The following is a 21,375-nucleotide window of genomic DNA, read 5'->3' as shown; positions in this document are numbered from 1 at the left end:
TTTTATAACTTAATATGCAGCATGAAAACCTACAAGAGATTTCTTGCATGCCACTGACATCCAGACGTTTGCAGACACTGCCATGGACACTGTGGTAATTAGAGCTCTAGCTGAGCTCTGGTGAAATAAGTTGTTCTGCAAAGCCCTCAGTGTGTCAGCTTTGGCCAATCTACTATCGCTTGGCTGTTTGCATTTGATAGGCAGCACAGATGCATGACAAATAAATTTCATCTTGTTTTAATAATTTCATTTTTATGCTATGATCATTGATAATGACTTAATGTCTTCTTGCCTAACCAGATTATAAAGTTTTTACCCATTCTCTATACATTGATAAATTTTGTGAATGTTACCCATCAGACTGCACTGATAAATTCAGTATGTTCGCTGTCAGTAGGTTGTCAGTAGGTTGTCAATAGGTTTTCTGCGCCCTCAACAGATAAGCTACCAGCCTTATTCACCATGTCCAACTGCTGTCAGATTTCATCCATTATAACTGACTATCTCAAGGAGCTTTGTTTAGTTTCTAGCCACCAGTGTGCTTTGCTTAGCATTAAAACTAGTCACGCGTCTTCTGCCATTTGCCTCAGGGGCCCCGACAGGAACTCACCTGGAGGAAGACATGAACCACTGGCAGCTGCACGCGCACTATTACCCACCCCTCCTCCGGTCAGCCACTGTCCGCAAGTTCATGGTGGGCTACGAGATGCTGGCGCAGGAGCAGCGCGATCTCACTCCTGAACAGGTCAGTCCTGCTGCTGCGGAACCCCTTAAGCCATGGCCCTCCTTGACCGGGCCTTAGACAGGCTAGATTTAGCATTCTGCTGCAAGGTTTTCAGGTAAAGTAATATTTTGGACGATTCTGTGAATCGGTGATAGCAAATTTGTTTTTGTTATTGCATCATGTTCAACTACTACAGCATTCATATTTTGCATTGCTAACTGTGTTTTGCTAACTTAAACTGTCATTGTCACTGTCATCATCCACCTGTTGTTGGAGAATAATGGACCATTATGATTATCATTTTGAGCAGTATGGACCAAACCATCATTAACACCAATTTCTCCAACACTGGAATACTTTTAGAATAGAAATTACATACAATTCTTTGTCAAATACAAGATTTTGAAAAGCACAAGACAAATTAAGAACTTTAATTGTTAGTAATTTTTTTGCTTAACAGTTTTTCTTAAGTACCCCAATTTTAAAAGAAAACAACCACAACACAAAAAGATACCATGGCAATAACCCATAAAGTCTTACTGTTTTCGCACCTTGTGCTTTCAGCTTTCATCTTTCTGATGGCCAGACATGTGGCACTGCAGCTGTCAGACACACCATGCTGGCTGACACTGTCTCATCCAGACAGAGAGCTGCAGTTTGATTCCTTCATCTTGCCATCTCCTTCTCTCTATCCACAGGCAGCAGGGCTAGGGGGCGCTGTTTAAAGTCCATCTGCACGTGTTGATTGATAGATTCATCAAATTAGTTGGTGCCATCCAGCTGCGGTCAGTCTGCCAGCTGTCAGTCCCTGTCTGTTATTCCAGCACTCTGATCGACTCACTGAGCTCTGAGCAGTGGCCCGACACCTTTGCACTAATTACCTGGCTGACCCCAGCAGCACTGCCACTGATCAGGCCCACCACATTCATGCTAGTTAATGAACTCAACCCTAGACTTCCACAGTAATTACCTCACCCACCTGACACCTCCACTCCAGTAACCTGAATTACCTGACCGATGTCACATGAATTACTCAACTCTACCCAGCACCTTCACTGTTATCACCTAAGCCACTATAACATCTCTACTCCAGTAACCTGAACCAGCCTGAAACCTCCACACTAACTACTTCACCCACCACTCCTTTAAGTATGCTAAAGAAGACCCAAAAACGCCATAGCAGTAACCTAACCTGATCAAACACATAACTCCACCCCACACTACTAAACCACTCACTGTGCAGCAATCAGCAATTGCAGTTTTTTAAAGTTTTTCACTTCTGTAATACCCTGCAATGTCTCTACCTTGTCTTGGAGTTTGCCACATTGTCACACCAAGACCAGTTCGTGTCAGAGAACATTTTGTGCAGCAATAAAATGAACTCTTATCTGTCGACCCCCATGTCTTCACCTGAGTTTGGCACTGGACTGAAAGATTATTTGGACTGCAAAGAGTTTTTTTTGTGTGTGTGTGTGTGAAAGTAAGTAAGTAAGTAAGTAAGTAAGTAAGTAAGTACATATCAATGGGTGTCATACTTGGCCATTATGGGAGACTCAGGACAGGAGCCAAATGTAATGGACTGGGTGCTTTTATATCTTTTGAGTGCAGAGATTTTCTAATTGAATGGTTTGGGTTTTGAAAGTGGAGGCCCACCTCTGGGGTTGTTTAATGTGCTGTAAAGTTGATTATGGCCTGAGGAATGCAGCAATACAGAGCGCTGCTATGGCTATGCCCCTGATCTCCGCTGGCCGCTTACAAATTTTGCCAGAGCCACTGTGGCACGGAAACGTTGTGATGCACCCAAGAAAGTGGATCAGGAAATGCCCTAGAATGAGTCAGGGGGTGATGAAAGACCATACTCACTTTACTCCACATTGAAACCCATTGCAGCTTGATTCCTTGTGGTGAGATAAATATGAATACAGTGAGTCAGTGAGAGCGTTGGGTCCTGGGCCATGCATTTGTGCATGTGGTGACATTGCCGTGTCAGCTACTTTGAGAGAGATTTGTGTCCAATATAGGCCCCAGGCTCGAACGGTGAAGCTTTAGAGAGTGGAATCGTTTTCCACATTCCGACAGAGATGTGGTTAGCCCTCGGTTCCTTTCAAGCGGCGTAGAGTTTAGACCCATCCAGCACGATTGATTTGCTGACTGTGTGTCCGCAGGCTGCCGAGCGATTACGGGAGCTCTCTGAGGAGCACTACAGGAGCAGAGGAGCGGAGAGAGGAGCAGGTCCGCTGACGGAAGGAAAGTGATCACAGAATAAGGAACAAGGAGGATGCATTCATGAAGACCCACGGATGGGACATCACAAAAAAATGATAACAGCAGGGTTAAAAATGTGAGATAATCCAAACTAATAAAGATAGTGCTGGCTACTTCGAAAGCTTTTGTATTTCCAGACACCGCAGGGGCCTATTTGATCTTAGGGAGAAATGTGAAACCAGATAACTGCTTAAGTCAGAAATGCTGATAGGGAACTTGAATCTCAATTATAAAGCCATTTATATGGCTCCTTTATATGACTCCTGTTCTTGAGAGTGTGGGAGTAATATTAAAAACTTACAATGACTCATGAGTCAAGAGTTTTTGGGAAAACAACTAGTCTGTAATGTTTTATAGTAAGACTTATGATACAAATCTGAATTAAAGGATGCAATTGATAAACTGGAATTTATGTTTTATATATGCACACAATGATCTCCTCATTTCTGCAGGAAAAGCATTTTACCATAAAACCTTCAACTGGTATTGTTAACTGATGCTTATCTTGCATTATAATATTTTCATAAATTGCTATTCCTTGTGTGCCACCCCTAAAATGATAAGTTATCTTCTCAAATATTTATTAATTGCTAATCTGCTTTAGAAATTGCTCATCAATAAGTAATTACCAAGAAAATAGGATTTACAACCTGATGACAAGCTTACAGAAGAAAAGGTGTTTGAAAGTGTAATTTATGGAAAGCTCTGGCAGTTTGAGAGGGGACGTGTCGAGAGGGTTGTCCCTTCGGTTTGAATCACACCTGCCTCTCTGCAGCCACACTTAAACTAACGTCCCTGGATGGTTGACATTCAGAAGCGAGACATTTTCCCAGACAAGCCAATTAGCAGCGGCCCAGCAGAAGGCCTTCTGCATTCGCCAGGTGCTCTATGGCTCCAGGGGGCGCTGGCGAGCGGCTTGGGTCAGCTTGGCCCCTGCCCATCTGCTCCAGCGTCTCGTGCCATTTCAGATGGTGGGCGGCGGGGTGGATGAGTGGGGGCTCTTGGCAGCATGTTGCAGACGAAGGGAGTTATAGCTCACAAAAACCCCCGCAATTCAGCTCTGGTTTTGAAACAGACTGCTGTGTGGTGCTCATTGTGTCACAGTGGGTTTATCAATAAACAAAACCTGCTGAAATATGTGGTGTGGGGGGAAACAGAGTCTTTCAGAGTAGGAGTGGGTATGAGCAGTGAAATAAAGTCTAACTTAGTCTAACTAAATAAGTCAATTTTGTCATAATTTCACAAGTGTTTTATGCTATTTTCCAGCAATGAAATTATAGTTTCTGTGATTTCAGGCTGTGTATTAGACATTTTTAGCATGTTACTGGATGGTATAATCCCTACTTTATCAGTAAAGGGGGGGGAAAAAAACACTATGGAACTCTCAAACTGTAGTGGCCATACAGTGCACAGTTCTGCAGTTTTCCATAAGAATATTGTCTCAGGCACACCCACATGACCCCGCTGAAGAATGGCGGATATGCAGAGAACAAAGGACATGCAGTAAAGTTCTCTTTCACCCCGGATAGTCGTTTGTCTTTGCCTGCAGATCAGATCACCTGCTTCTGGAACCCTGAACCCAACTTCTCCACACCTCGTGCTTTTCTCATTAAAAGCAGCACATTATGGATGGTTGCATGCTCCGAGGTGTGGTATTGATACTGATCGATCGTTCTGATTTCCATAAGAGGCTTGCTGCACTCCCCCATCCCCATTCCCACCCCCCATCCACCCGGAACCCACTCCTCCAGGCAGCCCATCCATCTCCAGCACAATTTATAGGTCATGAATGCCATTAGCATCCAGGGCCCTCTGTAATCCATAAAGAGATATGTGTTTATTAAAAAGTTTGTCTCTCGATCGATAGATTTAAAAAAAATCTTCCTGTGCAGTGGTGTGGTGTGTGTGTTCTCTTGGCAGTGAGGGACGCTGATAATGGCAGATCAATTTTGTTTTTAGGAGACTTACTTAAACAATCCATATCTGCAAGGCGGTCCCAAGCATTATGGCTATGCCGCCCGTGTTTGAAAGCCAGTGAATTACTTCTGCTATTGAGTTTGAATTAGTGCACTGACAAATGGCTGTCCGGCACTGCTTTGTCATAGATTCACGATGGCTAAAATGCTGATGTCTGAAGTCACTATGCTGGGGAATGTGTATGCAAGGATTCTTTCCTTTTTCTACATCCCATGATCCTCCTGATCCTATTTATTCAAAACACTGAGCCACTGAATTACATGTTAATGCACTTTAAGCACTTCAGTGTAGCTGTTATAGGCCATCGCCACGTTCAAAATATTGTGTCAATATTTTAAATCAAAAATCATCAACCAAATCACATTTGCATGTAGGTACCCCTCAGATCTTTTTATTTGGCTTTGTGGTTAATGGAATTTGAATCATAGTTGATTCATTACACCCCACTGGACTTGACACTGTCTGAAGGTTTGGGATTTTGCCTTCCACTCTCAGGTGATTAGTGGTGAACTTCTAGTGGCCTTACAGGCCTACATAGCCCCCCAGGCATGTCTAGTGGTAGGATAAGTCTGTCTGACCACAGTCGCCTGTTCTGAGCACATCTGTCCAAAGGCTAAGGGAATTCTGGCAAGCAATAGCAGTAGTCATTCCAGAAGATTCCAGAACAGGGAGAGCTTATATGTGCATCTGTGTATGTCTGTGTGCACGTGTGCGTGTGTGTCTCTATATGTGAGACCTTTTTGGACACGTTGCAATAGAAATATTTTCCAGTGAAAGCACAATGATCCGGAAGGCAGGGTCCAGTTGGCTGTGGGCTCCTGCATGCTTCTCATGGCTGATTGGACTTGAAACAGTGAGCAGACATGGACTGCTGCTCTCACATGATGAAGGGGGGGGGGGCAATTTTGGGCTCAAGACCAATCTTATTCCTCACATGAAAAATCCAAACCCTGAAATAACACTAACAGCAGTAAATAAATGTTTACAGCATTTCTTGTGTCCAGCTGTACTGACATAAATGCTATAGATGTTAACAAAGGCCTGGGCAACAATTGACACTGTTGGTTTGTATGAGGACACCAAAGAGGGAAAATCTGGTCAGGACTTAGAAGCCGCTGAAAGTGTTTCCTTATTTGCTGTGCCCTATCGTCCTTGAAAATGCACACTGCTAACTGTACCTTGGCAAGCAGATGCTTTCACCCCTACCACCCTAACAGTGTGTGTGTGTGTGTGTGTGTGTGTGTGTGTGTGTGTGTGTGTGGGCGAGCAGCCTCCACCTGCACGCACTGGCCGCAAATGAGCCGAGAAATTGAATGCTCCCCCACAGAACAGAGCCCCCTCCCCCTCAATCCCTGCACCTCTTCCTCTTCTCTTTCAGCCTCCTCTCCTTGTCCTCCGGCTCTCTTTCTCCTGTTTGGAGTGTTGCACTGGAGTGCGTTTGTTCCTACATCAACTGAAAAAAAAAAACGAGCGATTGAGAGCCATGGTGGAGCATGATCATGGCAAAAAAAAAATCTCTTTTATGCTCCTCACTTTGAAATGTAACCCTGGGGGGAGTAATAGAATTCAGGATTCACCTGCCTCTGTATTTCTGTCTATAATCAGCACAGTGTCAGTGTGTTGATTTTATAGACATGTGTCAAGGTCTAGTATGTCTGCCAGTAAGGCTTAATCAACATGGAAGGACAGGATTGTTTGATCAGCACTGGGGCATACACTCAACATGACCCATGTCTAACTTCACAGCAGACTAAGTCCCTCACCTTTTTTATGGTTCATCCCATGCCAGTTTCTCAATCTCTCCCTGGTTCTTTGCCTCATTCTTGCCTTAAATGCTTAAAAGTTGACATTATCCATTTAACCAGTCTTCTCCATAAAACTCCTCACACAGGTCTGGCTGTCGCTTTACTGGCCTTAGGTTTCACAAGCTAAGAGGCTTCATGATGTATTCAGCCATTGATAATTTCAGCGCTCTGAAGGCAAGCCCAGCCAGGGGCTGTGTGTCGGCTCTCACCCACCTCGGCCCACCTTGACTTTCTGTGAGCTGCTTGTTTCATCTGTCATTACAAGCAATATTTATTTTCCACTGACACAATAAGTAGAAGAACAAGATCGCTTACCTGTGAAAGGAATGACTTTTCTCTCAGTAATCAGCAGCATTTACCTGTGAGCAAGCCATCTCTCTTTTTTGCATGTTTAGTAGCCGCAGTTAAGTATCTGACTAAACTGGCTGCATTGGCCTAACTGGCTCATCATGGATTTGATTGGATGAAGCATCTACTGGCCCCTGCATCAATTTGATATGGATGAAGCGTCTGTCTATTGTAAATACACTGACTAAGCAGCAGAGCTTAGTGTCTTCCATATAGCGACTTCTTAACATAACTGAAGGGATTATTGCAGATGGCTGCACTTTTCCTCTGATCGTTAGCTTAACTGCCTCCTGACAACAAGTCCTCTGCCCCCCGTTAATTAAATGCTGCTTTTTCTTCAGCCTGAGCTGGCAGTGGTAAAAGGATGCGCCACGTCTGTTTGGTGTGCACAGAACCTGGGGGCGCATTAGAGGTGGAGGTGAAGCATAGTGATGAGGGTGGCCCTTGACCTCATCATTCCACTTTGTCATTAGCAGGTTGCTGGCACACCCATCGATCAGATCCACCTAGAACTCTTTTGCATAGTGATAAGCAGGCACTGTTTTATACCTAAATAAGCTGCCACATGGGGCATCATGGTGGCAAGTGAAGAAGGGTGCAGGTTTTTTAATGATCCACTTTGTGTCTAAAGGAAGAATGTGTGTGTGTGTCTGTGTGTGTGTTTGCCCGTGTGTGTGCATGTGTGTGTTTTGTTGTGTGCGTGCATGTATACACATGTATACACGTGCATGCAATGGAATTATAAAGAGATTTGTCAATGAAACCATAATTCATGCAGGAAACTAAGCAAAATCCAGAATGTTATAGCCTTGAACTTCACATTTTACACTTGAAAATATGTCATGAATCTATATAATATCCCAATGGACAAGTGTGTACAGGAGTTGCAATAGAGTCAAAAAGCTACACAAAGTTTAGAAATAGATTTACTCATGTAAGTCAGATATGAATGACAGTTTTCTCAGAAGCATTGGAACAGCATGTGTGTTGCAGAGGAATATTGATTTTGAGAATTGGATTTTGGAGTCTGTGTGTGGGCTGACTAAAATGGGAGTTTGCTGGGACTTCTTTTGATACAAGTATCTAGATGCATCTGGAAATGTGATCAGTGATGTTCTTGAGATCACTGGGTATTTCAGGCCTTTCAATGTTGTACACCCTCCACTGGCCATCCTCCAGCAGGGCATCATAAAGCCTTTGCCTGAGGTGCATAGATCAAACAGCACAAAGCCTCATGGCTCCCTCCCCTTCGACCACAGTCATGCAGAAGATCTAACCGTAGCTTCCATGTTGTGTCCTCTCTTCTCCCCTATGACTCTCAGTGTGCTGTAGTCTCTGTAAAGACAAGCAAACCCCTTGCAGCCTGCTTCCTCAGACACACATGGCACCTAGCCCTGCTTCAGACAGTTACTAACCAGCTCCCTGAACCTTGGTGCATTTCCTTTTTCAAGTGATCCTATCAATGAACTGTCTGCTCCAGTTGGACTGACTAGTTGGTGTTCTCTGAAACAAGGAGGATGTCTGGTTGCAGGATGGCCCCCATGATGTGCTAGGGGAATTTCAGCTGCTCTCCAGAATCCACTGAGACTTACCAATCCTTAGCTGATGCAAGTATTGCCATGTCAATGCTTGGTACCTGGGCTGTTTACCTACTTCACTGAATTCAAATGGACTGGAGTGATCTCTTTACACTTTCTTACTCCTTCACTGATTGCTTCTGCAGTGGATTTTCAGCACTTGATCAAGCTGCTAGCATGAATGCCCCTCACCAAGTGCTCCTTCGACAGCAGCTAAAGATTCGCCACAAGATACCTTCCCAAGCACTGTGCATGTGCAAGGGTATATTCCATTACCCACATTGATTGTTTGATTAGCTGGGGAATGTCTCATAAACTTTAAAGAATCTAATGCGGTATGGTTCAGCCCTGTCCTTTCCATGACTTCCTTACAGTTAACCAAGGGTTTTTACTGCTTGCGTGTAGGCGGGTTGATTAAAATGTGAGCTATTGAAGTGTGCTATAAATGTGCAACAGGAAATGAAGCTATTACTTTTGGAGGCTTGTATGCTTGTGTGTGAAAAACTGTTGGTAACCCCTGCAAAACATGCGACCACGGACGAAGGTTTTCCCAGGGTTAAAGGGATTTAACTCACTCATAAATGACACATATGCATGTCCATCTGCTATGTCCGTCATGTACAGGGTGCAAGGGTGAAATCATGAGGCAAAGCTTATGAATTAAAGGAGGGGGATGGGGGGGTACTGGAATGAATTTTGGTTAACTAAAGCCATATGTAAATAAATGTTTTTCAAAATGGGTATCTCACAAGCAGCCTGGTGGAAGGGTCTGTGAGTGTGTGTGTGTGTCTGTGCACCGTGTGTCCTGGTGTGGTTCATCTATGTGGGAGGCCGTGGTGAGCACTCCCTTTGGTGAGATCTGCGTGGACCAGCAGCACCGATTGCAGCCTTCAAGAGATTGAGGGAAGACCCGGAGGTCCGGGCTAAATCTGGGAGTGTTAATGTCGTCGGGTTTTGATCCCTCTCCAACACTGCTGGCCCCATGGACCACAGGGGCTGATGAAGCAGACCAGAGAGGCTGTGCCCGCATAATGCTGCCATATGTTAATGGAAGCTGAATGCATATGCACATACCTATGTACCTCATGTACAGTGGTTTGGAGCAAAAATGGTAAGAGGCTGGCATTTTGCAGCAGAGTAAATATAAAATGCAATATCAGTCGGGCATTCAATTCATCTTAATTCTCTGGGCCAATATTGTTTCAGGCCATAGATGGAGTTTACAATGAACACTTTGACGATGACGTTTTCTAAGGCAACATGAGTTACATTAACTAATGGGTTCTGAATGAGGTCAAGTAGCTGATGCAGTTAAAAGAGCAGTCATAGAAACAGCAGAGTAGTATTGTTATAAATCAGCATGACATATTGATGTTGTCACGAAAGAAAATCTAGGAATGTGTAAAAAAACAACAAGCATAATCCCTTCAATTTGGACCTGAGGATTGAGAGACACCCAGGCCCTGTGCAGGCCCTGTGCAGTACTGAGGTGTGTGGGGAAGAAAAGTGACATTAATTTGTGGCAGAATTAAATCAAAACATGAAACTTGGAACTACTTGGAAGTAAGTAGTTCCCCTTGTGACTCCAGTGATATATCAACCTGGTGAAAAACTGCAGAAGAGAAAATGGTCACAACGTAAAGCTCCCGATGGGGAGAGTCATACGCAAACGAAGTTGTTTATTAGACATCGCATGTGTCTGCTCACTGTTGTCAGTGAAGCCTTTTCCTGACTGACTGCTTCGACCGAAGGTGCCCCGTTCATTTCCAGAATAAAAAAAAACACCAGAAACTCGAGTAGAGGCTAAAACATCCTCAGAATTTAAGAGTAGTACAGCACAACCATGCCTCATCTCTCTCCCTTTCCCTCTCTCCCTCCCTCGCTCCTTCTCTCTCTCTCTCTCTCTCTCTCTCTCTCTCTCTCTCTCTCTCTCTCTCTCTCTCTCTCTCTCTCTCTCTCTCTCAGACACACACAGTTTGTGATTATTTGGTAAGTAAGCCCTGTTGGTTGGCCTCCTGATTCGTGATACAGATGGCTAGGGCCGGTGCTAGCCAGCGCAGTCATGCCACTAATTAAAAATGGAGCAGAAGGTAGTGTGTGTGGTGCCTATGCATGCATGTGTGGTGTACTGTAGTTAGAATGTTCATTGCCAGACCTTAAAACATCACCTCCAGTCTACAGAATAAATATTGGCTATTACATGCAGTGGGCCAACAATTAACTAGTTAGATGTGACAATTATAGCATTTCTAGGAGGTACTATTTTAAACATCATTTTGAGTAAAAATGCAAGAAATATTCAATGCATAATTTTTTGGCTCAGGAGTGCTTCTGAGAGTTTGGGCAATGCTTATTACTTTATGGACGATCCTTCTCAGTAGTAACATTAAATGCTAATAAGTAAAGCGCTTCTATTTGGGTTTTAGGTAATATTGCTTTTGTGAATATGTCACATGGGTCCTATCTCAGCTTAATGAGGTAAAAAATACCACATTATGTGTCTATATTATGTGTACACACACACACACACACTGAACTGTTGCTTTCTGGTAGTGCTATGCCTGCAATGGTGCATTTCTTAAAATTAGCCTTTTGAATCTGGCTATTGTTTATAGCTAATTTTTTTTCTCATCAAAAACTAATTTACATTTCTGCTTTTCCCGAGTGACCCTGTGTTAGTGTTACCCACATGTCTTGGAACAATTCACTACTGAATTGGTTTTCCTCTCATAGGCTTTCAGTGCTCCAAGATAAAACAGTTTTTTTTTTTTTTTTTTTTTGCAGTTTGTCAGAAAGATTGATTAGCTCTGATTATGGTACTTTTGCTGTTGCACTAGCTTTGTCCCCCCTCACAACATTCCAGTGCTGACCACTTTAAAGCAGCGGACCAACTCTGTAGAATTTAGAGGAGTGGACCAACTCTGTAGAATTTAGAGTTTGAGGTTGTTTGGAGAGATAGAGCTAGAGAGCACACATTGTGGCATTATGGCATGGAATCAAGGAAATTGAAATATAATATTCTAATGGAAGCAAGTCATTTTTGGATGAGTTTCCTTGAGGGCTGCTCTAGTATTCTGGCAGTGTGGGTATTTATTAGAACTACCAGCACTGTTGGGGTATAAAGCAAGGCAGTTCATTTTACCTCATCAAGCAGGTTGGACTCTTCTTTCTGAAATGCATGCTTGGGGCATGATAATATACATGATAGCCTGCTAGCAGTGGATTTCTCATTTTCAATAGTATAGTTAATGTCAAGTTTATTATGGTGAGATGTAGTTTTCTTTTGAACGATGTTGACGCAGTGGATATGTTAAATGGGTGTCATGTTTCTGTGCTATGAATCCATCAAGTGTGATGACAAACTGGGAATGATACTCATATTTCCTTGCACACACACTCAAACAAGCACACACTCAAACAGTATCTTTTTCTCACTTGTTTATGCTGCCACCGGAGATTGCGGGAGCACTGTGTGTTACCACAGTTAAAACAATACTCACAAATAATGAAAAGGCTTGTTGTATGTCATACACTTCCCCCATTTTGGATCTTAAAATTCAGGTGATTCTGATCTCATCAATGCTTTAATCCACCAAAGCAAAATTTCACCTTTATGTGCCAATCTCAACTCCTTGCTTCTCTGGCCTTTGTCCAGAAATACATATCTTTTATAGCTCTCAAATGGATTAGCAAAATTTAAATCTAACATCAATGTCACCCCAGTCTTGATTTACAACACTGCAGTGCTGGTGGGGAGGGGTAGGAGTGTTATTAGCTGAAATTGTGAGGCAGATTAACTTATCTTCTTGATGGGGTTGATTTCAAGGTCATGCAGTTAAAGTGATCCTCAGGCCCTCATCCAAAAGTGCTGTTATTTGAGGTGCTAAGTGCTTCATGATCAATGAGGTACATTGGGTGGCTGATGAACAGGGGTCAAGACCATCGCATGGAGCTGGATGACGGAACAACAAAGCAGGTGGAAATCCCTCTGTTGCTTATTGACGTCTTTACATTTGTCGTCAGATGTTCTGCATGGGAACTGAGCAAGATCCCTCTGCACATGACTGTAAGAAAAAAAACATGGAGAGTCTTAACAAGAGGTCTGTGGTTATGCTAACACACAGTTCTGTCTGCCATAAGTGCTAAATATGAAAGGAGACAATTCATCCATCACTCGAGTCTTGTGGGGGAGTTACAATAACACCGAACACAGGAGACAACAGAGTGTTTATGTACACAGCACACCATAGCTCATTTTACTGGAAACGCATACGACTTTAGACATTTGTCTGTCAAACTAAATACAATCACATGGCAGGCTTGCCATGTTGATAAATTGATATTATATCCTCCTATATGTGCATAAATCTGAAAGCGTCACTGGGTAGTGGATCTGGTGTTTATCATGCAGATGGATGTGTGAGGATCCATCTGATAGGTGAAAGGGATATTTTTGGGAGCAGCCTGCAGGTTTGGCCTTGACTCCTCCCACGGTGTTGCTGTGCTGCTGGAGGTGGGAATGGGCCACACTGTTCTCATTCCCAAACCTGCCTCTGTATGTTAAAGCACACAGACAATGAAGCCTCACCCATGGCCGGCAGTACCTGGCAGGGGGAAACCTATTGGCGCTGGGCAGGTTTGCCAGCTGTACATGAGAAACGATTTACTGTGCCGCTTGATGAACACCAATGGAGAGCCACTGGGATAGGGATGGGGATTATATGCATTTGGAAAAACAATGCCTTCTTGACAGGTGGTGCTGAACCAACACTTGTAATGTTGAATCATTCATTTGGTTCCAGCTGGACATGTAGGAAATTTATTTGGTGCTGGGATTTTTGCTGTGTAGGACTGTAAAGATTGCAAATTTTTTTATTTGTTTTCTGTTTTTAGTTAGTAAGACTTCATTGTTTGTGTGTGTGTGTGTGTGTGTGTGTGTGTGTGTGTGTGTTTGTGTGTGTGTGTGTGTGTGTGTGTGTGTGCGTGCGTGTGTGTGTGTGTATGTGCATGTATGGAGGGTGTTGAGAGAGAAAGATGTATGAACTGCTATGAAAGCTTGCTGCATTTGGTGTAGTTCATTTGTCATGCTTAAAATCCCATGTCTGTTCTTACTTTGTTCTAAATGAGATTATGATTAGATACTGTTAATATAAAACAAAATACTTCCCTTTTCTCTTCAGAAAATTCAAAGGTGTTCCTCTTTTTAAACTTAAGGAGTTAGAAAGACATTATTTTTTATGTTATTAAATGGTTGAACAACTTCATTTAAGTTAAGCGAATATAGTGAATGAATGAATTTGTCATAAGAAGTCAGTGAACTTCAGAAGCAGGGCTGAATGTGCTGCCACAGAATATTTCTTGTGTTCCTCCTAAGGAGTGTGTCATGTTGTTTATTTTTCCTAAATCCACCTGAGCATTCATGTGTAACAAACCGCACAATAGACTTCACATCAAAACAAGTGCAGACCTGCTGAAGTACTGTTTGCCACCTCACGGCACATTTCATTTTCATTCCTGCAATCATTCAGCTAAAGTTTCACTGCCACGTAAAACAAAAAGAAAAAGTTACTTTTCCCTGGATTTGGTACTCAAAATTCCAAGGTCAGGCTAATTGAATCCAGACTCGGGAGTGAGTCCCCTGTTCATAAATTATATTAAATTGACTCACCAGAAGGGTTTTGTGATCGTCTCATTCTGTATTTAGTATCACCTAATTAGGCCATGAGTCAATGATGGTTGATTAAGTTAAAGGGGTATACTGTAGCAGGGAGGGAAATCCCATAGCCCATGTTTCCAGACGAGTGAGTAGGTGGATCTTGTTGCGCTTCTGAACTCGACCTGACAATAGGAAAAAAAACTTGAGATCATAAACATCAGTGTTGGAGTAGGGGTCGCATTCCTGCAGGGTCAGTTGGAAGACAGGAGGCAGGATGGATAGAACACTCTGCCAGTCCCACCGCACTGCTCCAAGAGCAGGAACCAGGCCTTAGATGCATCCCAGAGAGGGCATTTTGTTTGGCTTGCAGCCTATAGGAATTAAAAGCCTCCTCACTCACTCATATTTTTTCAACTTTGTGTACGTGCTCCCCTCTCCACTTTTTTCAAAGGTAAAGGCTGAGCTGGCAGAGCTGTGACAGCACATCAGAGAGACTCCTGCTCTTTTTTGTTTTGTTTTCCACACCTCACCAGCAGGGGTCTTAAATGGCATGAGACTGACACATTCCTCCACCACCAAGCCTTGCGCTTCAAATAGGTGTCAGATTTGAGAGCAGTGTAACAGGAGAGGAAACAGCTTATAGAGGAAGATTATATCTTGTGTTTCTTTTCTTGGAAGTTTTTTTAAAACAATTTTTTGACCTTATAATCTCGAACTGAAAAACAATCCGGTGAGATAGAGATGAAAATGGCTCCTTGTGGACTGGAAGAGAGGTGTGAGCTAGCTTTTGGCCCCTGACCCCTGGCCCCTGGCCCCTGTTTGACATTTGATTGCAAAAATAAATGTAAGAAAACAAAAATAAGTGGAACACTCAGTTAAAATCTTACAGCTGTTTGGTTTGGCAACTGTAATTGCAAAAGTTTTGGTTCTTTCTCTGTCAGTTACTCAAAGTGCAAAGAAAAGATGTGGTGATGGTCTAAGTCATTTTTGGCTCTTGAATATGCACAATAAGCCTCTGTCTTTTCTCCTCGTCAATCACCTGGACATATCATGATCCCATGATTCTCTTTGCTAGCTGGACTTTGGAAATGTTGCACAACAAAAGGAAATATTGGTTCAATTAGGAGGCCAATGCTAGTGGGCCTCAAATCTCTGTTTTAGGAGGCAGGCCCTCATATAATCGTCCTGTAATAAAACAGTTCATCCACAGTGTGTTCTCTGCCATGACCAAAGCACTTACAGTAAGTAATTAGCAGTTAATGGCCCATATCTCAACGTTTATGTTTATCTTAGTTGCTCTCCCTTTGACTTCACAGATCTGTTCACCTGTAAGCAGCCTTACACAATAACATCATCAGGGTTCAATATGTTTGTTCGAGATCTATTCGTAAGATTCAGAGATCAGCTGGACACAAAGGAAAATTTATACCTACCTCTAACTATATTATGCATAGTTATGAAGGTCCTCATAACCGGAGACAAATGTTTTCATGAAAGAAATTATAAAAAACATAAGGTATCTCTTAAGCTGGCTCTTACTGGCCTGTGTTGTGCATTTACTCAAACCCAGGCCAGTGTTATCAGACCGGCTGGCAGGGATGGTCTCGCCAGTCCACCCGACATTGCTTAACACCATGATTTCTTTCCCTCCTGTTGACTTTGACAAGATGCTTCTTCGTAAAAGATGGCTCCAATTTGACCTCATAGGAAGGCCACATTAATCAAAGGGAAATGACTGGTCAAGCAATCTTCTGCAGCTTTCCCGGAGTGAACGACGATGGGCCACTGCCACAGAACAGAGATTTATTCGATTTCATAACTTATGTTTTATTAAAAATAAATTATTGTACAGCTAGTAGTGAATCTTACAAATATCTATGAGGGATTACTGTGGTTAGGTTTCTTCAATTTATCATGTGAATGTTTTACATGCTTTTTGGGGGGAACTGGCTGAAGTTCATTACAGGAAGTGGAATTTTTTTTCCAGAATAATTGCTGTTCCAAAGGCTGCTTCTCTTATTCTCTTAGCACGTGTGGTGAATCTGAAACAGGTGTTGAGAGTCTTGAATGAAATCCTGGACAAAATGAAAATGCATTACTTATGCTCTGTTATGAGTACACACAAAAAAATGAACAAAAATCCCATCATCTTAGACCTTTCAATCCGCCAGCAAGTGTCTCACACAGTATTGGATTTCCCTCTGCAGCTTATTGTTTCATCATGCATGCCATGTTTCAGAGGAATGAAAACATGGCCATGGGGCTGAGATTGTGGAAAAGCCTTCCAGACTGACAGGTACTGTACATTTACTGTGTCCTTATGATGGATCCAGATGAACTGCGTCCATCTGCTGTTGTCCGGCAAAGAGCCATTCAGAGGCGGCGTGCCATCCGTGTGCAGATGTGTGCATGTCTTGCAAAGGCTTTCAGATATGCACACCATATTTCATTTTGAGTGTGGTGCTTAAGGGTGATACTTTCGGAAAGATCATTAAATCACAGGAAACGTATATGCTGTTATCTGCATTTCTGAGAAAGTTGATTTTCGGGGGCTTGCCTTTGATATGATCTAATCTTCTGGAAGTCAGGAAACACTTCTTCCCTTGCTATAATGGTTGTTTTGAAGCTTAAGGTAGCCAGTTTCTCATTTACAACATGCCTATGGTTAACAGCCCTACGTAGTTTGTCACTATGTTGTTTCTGTCCACTCAAATGTCCCCTTATACTCATCCTAGAAGTAGCCTTAGACAATTAAGCTTTAGTGTACAATTACTGCTTCATCGACTGAAAAAGAGCATGGAGGTGGTGGTCACTACATGCACAGGCTGTGGTGCTTGAAGATCATGCCAACTTGACCACTTCAAAGCGTTTGTGGGACATTTGCACAAAAATAGCACTTTTAAATGGTGGAGAAAAAGGGTGTGTGTGTGTGTCAACACTGAGAAAAAATATTGCATGATGGGAACAAATGGGAACAAGCCTCGTTTCATGCAAAGCATGTCTCATCTGCATTCTGTTAGGTATGTAGACCTTACTGGGTGCTTGCTCAGTACACCTCTTTACCTATAGCTAAGGACAGTACTGTAAGAGTGATGTCACTGGCCATTTTTATGGCAGGCAGACCTCAGGACACGTAGGGCCGTGTGGCTTTTGGCCTGAAAGTAGCTAAGATTAAGGTTTTAAGGCACAGATAATGCATTCGAGACAGCAAGAACACTCGTTTTCTATGACTCGGTGGGCCAAAAAGTTGTACCTGTACAGCATTCACTGTCTATTCAGACCGATATTTACACTATAGCTTGGTGTATGACTTCTGTTTGCTTAAATAATAGATCAACTGAGAATCGTTTTTTGGTAAACATTTAGACAAAGTCACCCATACTGTGGGCCTATTGCTTATAGTGAGACACCAAACTGTTGCATTAAAAAACTAGAACTGAAAACCTTTCTGTTCCCATTTGGACTCGAGACACTTTCTTCTGTAATTAGTGCAGCATGAGGCTTGCGGTTTTTAGCATTCGACACAAATCCTAAAATCGGTTCCACATCCACCCTGGCACACCCTGGTACACGAAGGCACACGAGAGCAGCCGTGGCTAATCAAAAAGGAGTCTCTTCGCAGAAGAACGACGATCACTCACAATCCGGAAATGAAGGAGCATTTGATGCACACATGCACTGGTTGAATATAAGAACCAGCGCCACGTCTGTGGTGAAGTCCTGTAGGAGATTAAAATCATGCTGCACACCGTGGGAACAATTCCAGAAACGGGTTTATTGAGATCGTAATGTGGTATGGCTTTGACCTGGTTACGGCCACGTTAATTAAGTCAGCTGGGATGAGCGTAATGAGAAAGCAAGTCATTCCTCTCCTGGGTCGCCGAGTCGCTTTTCATTTGCTTCAAGAGACGCAGAACAGCTTTGGTGCTAATATTGCTAATTAGCAACCCTGGGAGAAAGGCTTTGTATGGGAGGCTGCTGGCATATAGGTATGCCTTGGCATTTGAGATGTAGATAATGTACACAATTTACTTTTCTGTTTGCGTTAGCGCAATCTCTGGAGATCTCTGTTGTTTGAAATATTGCTCCACTGAACCATATCGACATATTCCTCATCATCCTTACTGATCGACCCTAACGAAGTATGGATAAATCACATCATCGGAGCCAAACAGCCAATGAGGTTGCCAGACATTGATTATTTTGGGGCGAAAGATGAGAAGTAGCTGTCACAGATAGCCATATTCAACACACAGATCTGGTATGGTTCTTTTGCATTATACCGAAATGACCTTTCTTTCATTAACAAATCGCATTACTACTATTTTAGCTAAAATCTGTGTTTGGCTGTACAAGAGGCATGTCTACCAGGCTGTTTGTGGAAAGCGGGAGGTGTAAATGATATATACCTGTCAAAACCCATACAGCTTCTGAACAATATCATAAGCCTTCATGCATGCCGCAAGGAGGAATACAAACCAGACATGTTTTTGATGTTCCCCTTAGTTCTAGCTCTTGTGTGAGCATCACCAGACACTTAGCGAGACTGCAACTCCAAAAAGCTGCAGGGGGTAGAGTCGTGCTAAAACACACACACACACACACACACACACACACACACACACACACACACACACACACACACACACACAAATGTCACATGCTCCAGCATACAGTTCATAATTACTTTCCTTTTCACATCAAAGAATGCTCCAAGAACACATGTAGACCAGCTTAAGAAATCTACTGTGTCTACTGTTTATTAAGACCAGTCTCAGAGCTGATTTCGAATCTGTTGCCAGGTTCTGTGTGTATAGGCACTGCCAGCTCTTGACTTACAGTCAAGGGTTGAAGTAAACATATAAGGTGTGAATGGAAGATTCACAAAGCTTTAACTTGTGACTTTTTCCCCTGTTGCAAGGATGTGTTTCTTCTGTGAAACTCCTTTTCCTGCTGTTGCAAAGCAGAGTAAAGTTTGTGCATCTGTTTGTTGTTTAAGTAGTACTTCAGTTCATGTTTCTGCTCTAACATTGTTGAACCATTTTTATGAAATTGGTGCACACTTCATTTACTTTTATATTTTTGTTTTCTTTCTGCTTTGATCTTGGATTAGAGTGGTTTACATTTAAGCAAGCCTCATTCTTACCATGACATGGTGCATGATGTGTTATTAATATTGTCCATAGGTATTGAAGTCTGAAACCAGGCAAAAACAATTTTTTCCAGCTTGACTGTAACATATTAATTGATGAAAACATCTTATTCTTTTGAAGGACACATAACTGATGCTTCTGTTCTTGGCCCTGCTCTCACCATTTTGGTCCCCTCATAAGCATGGCATTGCGGGTACAAGCCAGTGCTATGACCTGTACATCCCAGCCATCCAGTCAGTCAGTTTTATGGAGTTCATCTTGTTTTTGAATGAGGTCAGAATACGAGAAAGAAGAGAAAAATAGGCTAGTAATGAGAGAGCAATTCCCTTATGGTGCATGTCTTTCATTTAGCATCTACCCTAGAACTTTTCCCCACAGAAACAAAATGGGGCATAATTTTAGCAAGGGACTGTAAGCTGCCACTGACTCCCTCCACAGATGGTTAGCGTTACCAAAGCTTCCTCCCCTGTCAGCCTCCTGGGGTACAAAGTCTCCTGTGTGCTGAGGAAGAAGCAAATTTTCCTTCCAATATTTATTGGTGGATGGAGTAAAGTCTCTACCCCCACCCCTGCCTAAGTCTGACTGGAAAATGGCTGACAGTGTTTAGGGTGTATATCACAGAGGACAATTTATTACACTCACAATTTATTACAGTGATGTGTAGTCTGTGTCTCTCTGTGCTGTATGTATAAGATATTTTCATCCTTGAAAAGAACTTGGAGAAGGATCTGTGAACATGATCTTCAGTGGCATGTAATGATGCCAGCTCCATTCAAATGTCCTCATATTTTGATGTATAAGGTTTTAAACCTGTCTGTTTATTTCATTTTGATCAGCTTGTGTCAGACAGAATAATAAAATACCCTTCAAACATTTCCGTTTCACCAAATCAAGCATCTTCGCTTTATTAGTAATTTTCCTGTCTATGAAGACTCATCTTTGGTGCCCACTCCCTGCCACCATGCAGACTGGCTGAAATGGAGAAATGAGGCAGAGTGATCCAGGAAACTCTTTTCCCCTTCTCTTGTGTTAATTAAAAGCAGGACATGTAAAGATTTACTTGAGGCTGAAAGAGAGCGGGAGGAGTGACAGAGAGGGAGAGACTATGTCCGAGACTGATTAATTTGGTCCCTGCAGTACTATTAAAGACAACTTCACAACCTGCAGTGAATCATGTTCAATTTCACAGAGAGCAAGCTCTGTCTCAAGGCATTTTTGGTACTCCCTGGAAAAGATGTTTTCTAATAAAACCTACATTTCTGTGGATTATTTTTTATGAAAGGTCTGTTTTATGCCCTGGTAAATGTACACTCTTATAAAGGCATTGCTTCACTACCCCATGAGAATAGCAGAGACAGCTTAAATCAATTTGCTTGACTATTTCATATGGAATATTAACCACTCATTTGGTGGAAACACTATTGAATACATTGCCTTTTTTCATGCAACCTGACCTCTGCACTCACCCCATCAGTTCGCAGCCTGTTGGAAATGCACTCATGTACTTTCACATTCATTATTAATTTATTAAAATAATTAAATAGCTGTTGATGGCAACTTATACATAAAGCCTGTGCTGATGTACTCTGTAAATAAATGCAACAAATGCATTATTGCTCTTGATGCAAACAGCCTAATGAAATCAGACAGTTTGATTTTTTACAGCTACAGTGTAAACATCACTTGGGAAGGTCAGTGAAAAGCAGCCAGTACCTTTAGCAGTGACATCAGCATATGCACCCGTTTCACCCTGCCGTGCACCGGAGCAGCACCTGACCTGATGTGAGGGAAGAAGAATGCGATTCCTCAGTCGGATGATGTTGGGAGAGCAGCCCACTCATGGGCTGTGTGCCAGCGTGCGACCCTCATA

The 21,375-nt window shown here is 42.6% G+C and overlaps 1 protein-coding gene across 2 annotated transcripts in view; it reads left to right on the top strand.

The window, feature by feature from the left end:
• Positions 1-3,391, top strand: part of galt (galactose-1-phosphate uridylyltransferase) — a 54,592-nt gene extending 51,201 nt beyond the window's left edge. The window contains exons 10-12 of one of the 2 annotated variants that reach the window (XR_014118688.1): positions 591-745; positions 1,289-1,509; positions 2,890-3,391. Coding sequence is in view for 1 of the 2 variants with exons in the window: in XM_035535919.2 (XP_035391812.1) it covers positions 591-745; positions 2,890-2,979 (245 nt within the window). In the remaining variant the exon portion in view is untranslated. The remainder of the gene's footprint in view (positions 1-590; positions 746-1,288; positions 1,510-2,889) is intronic. The other variant, XM_035535919.2, reaches the window with a different exon arrangement.
• The last annotated feature ends 17,984 nt before the right edge of the window (positions 3,392-21,375 follow it).

Source organism: Electrophorus electricus, chromosome 19, assembly GCF_041902795.1.
Source record: "Electrophorus electricus isolate QZ-2024a chromosome 19, ASM4190279v1, whole genome shotgun sequence".
In the NCBI taxonomy this organism is placed as follows: Eukaryota; Metazoa; Chordata; class Actinopteri; order Gymnotiformes; family Gymnotidae; genus Electrophorus; species Electrophorus electricus.
The sequence above is the reverse complement of the archived record's forward strand: the minus strand, read 5'-3'. Positions and strand labels throughout refer to the sequence as shown.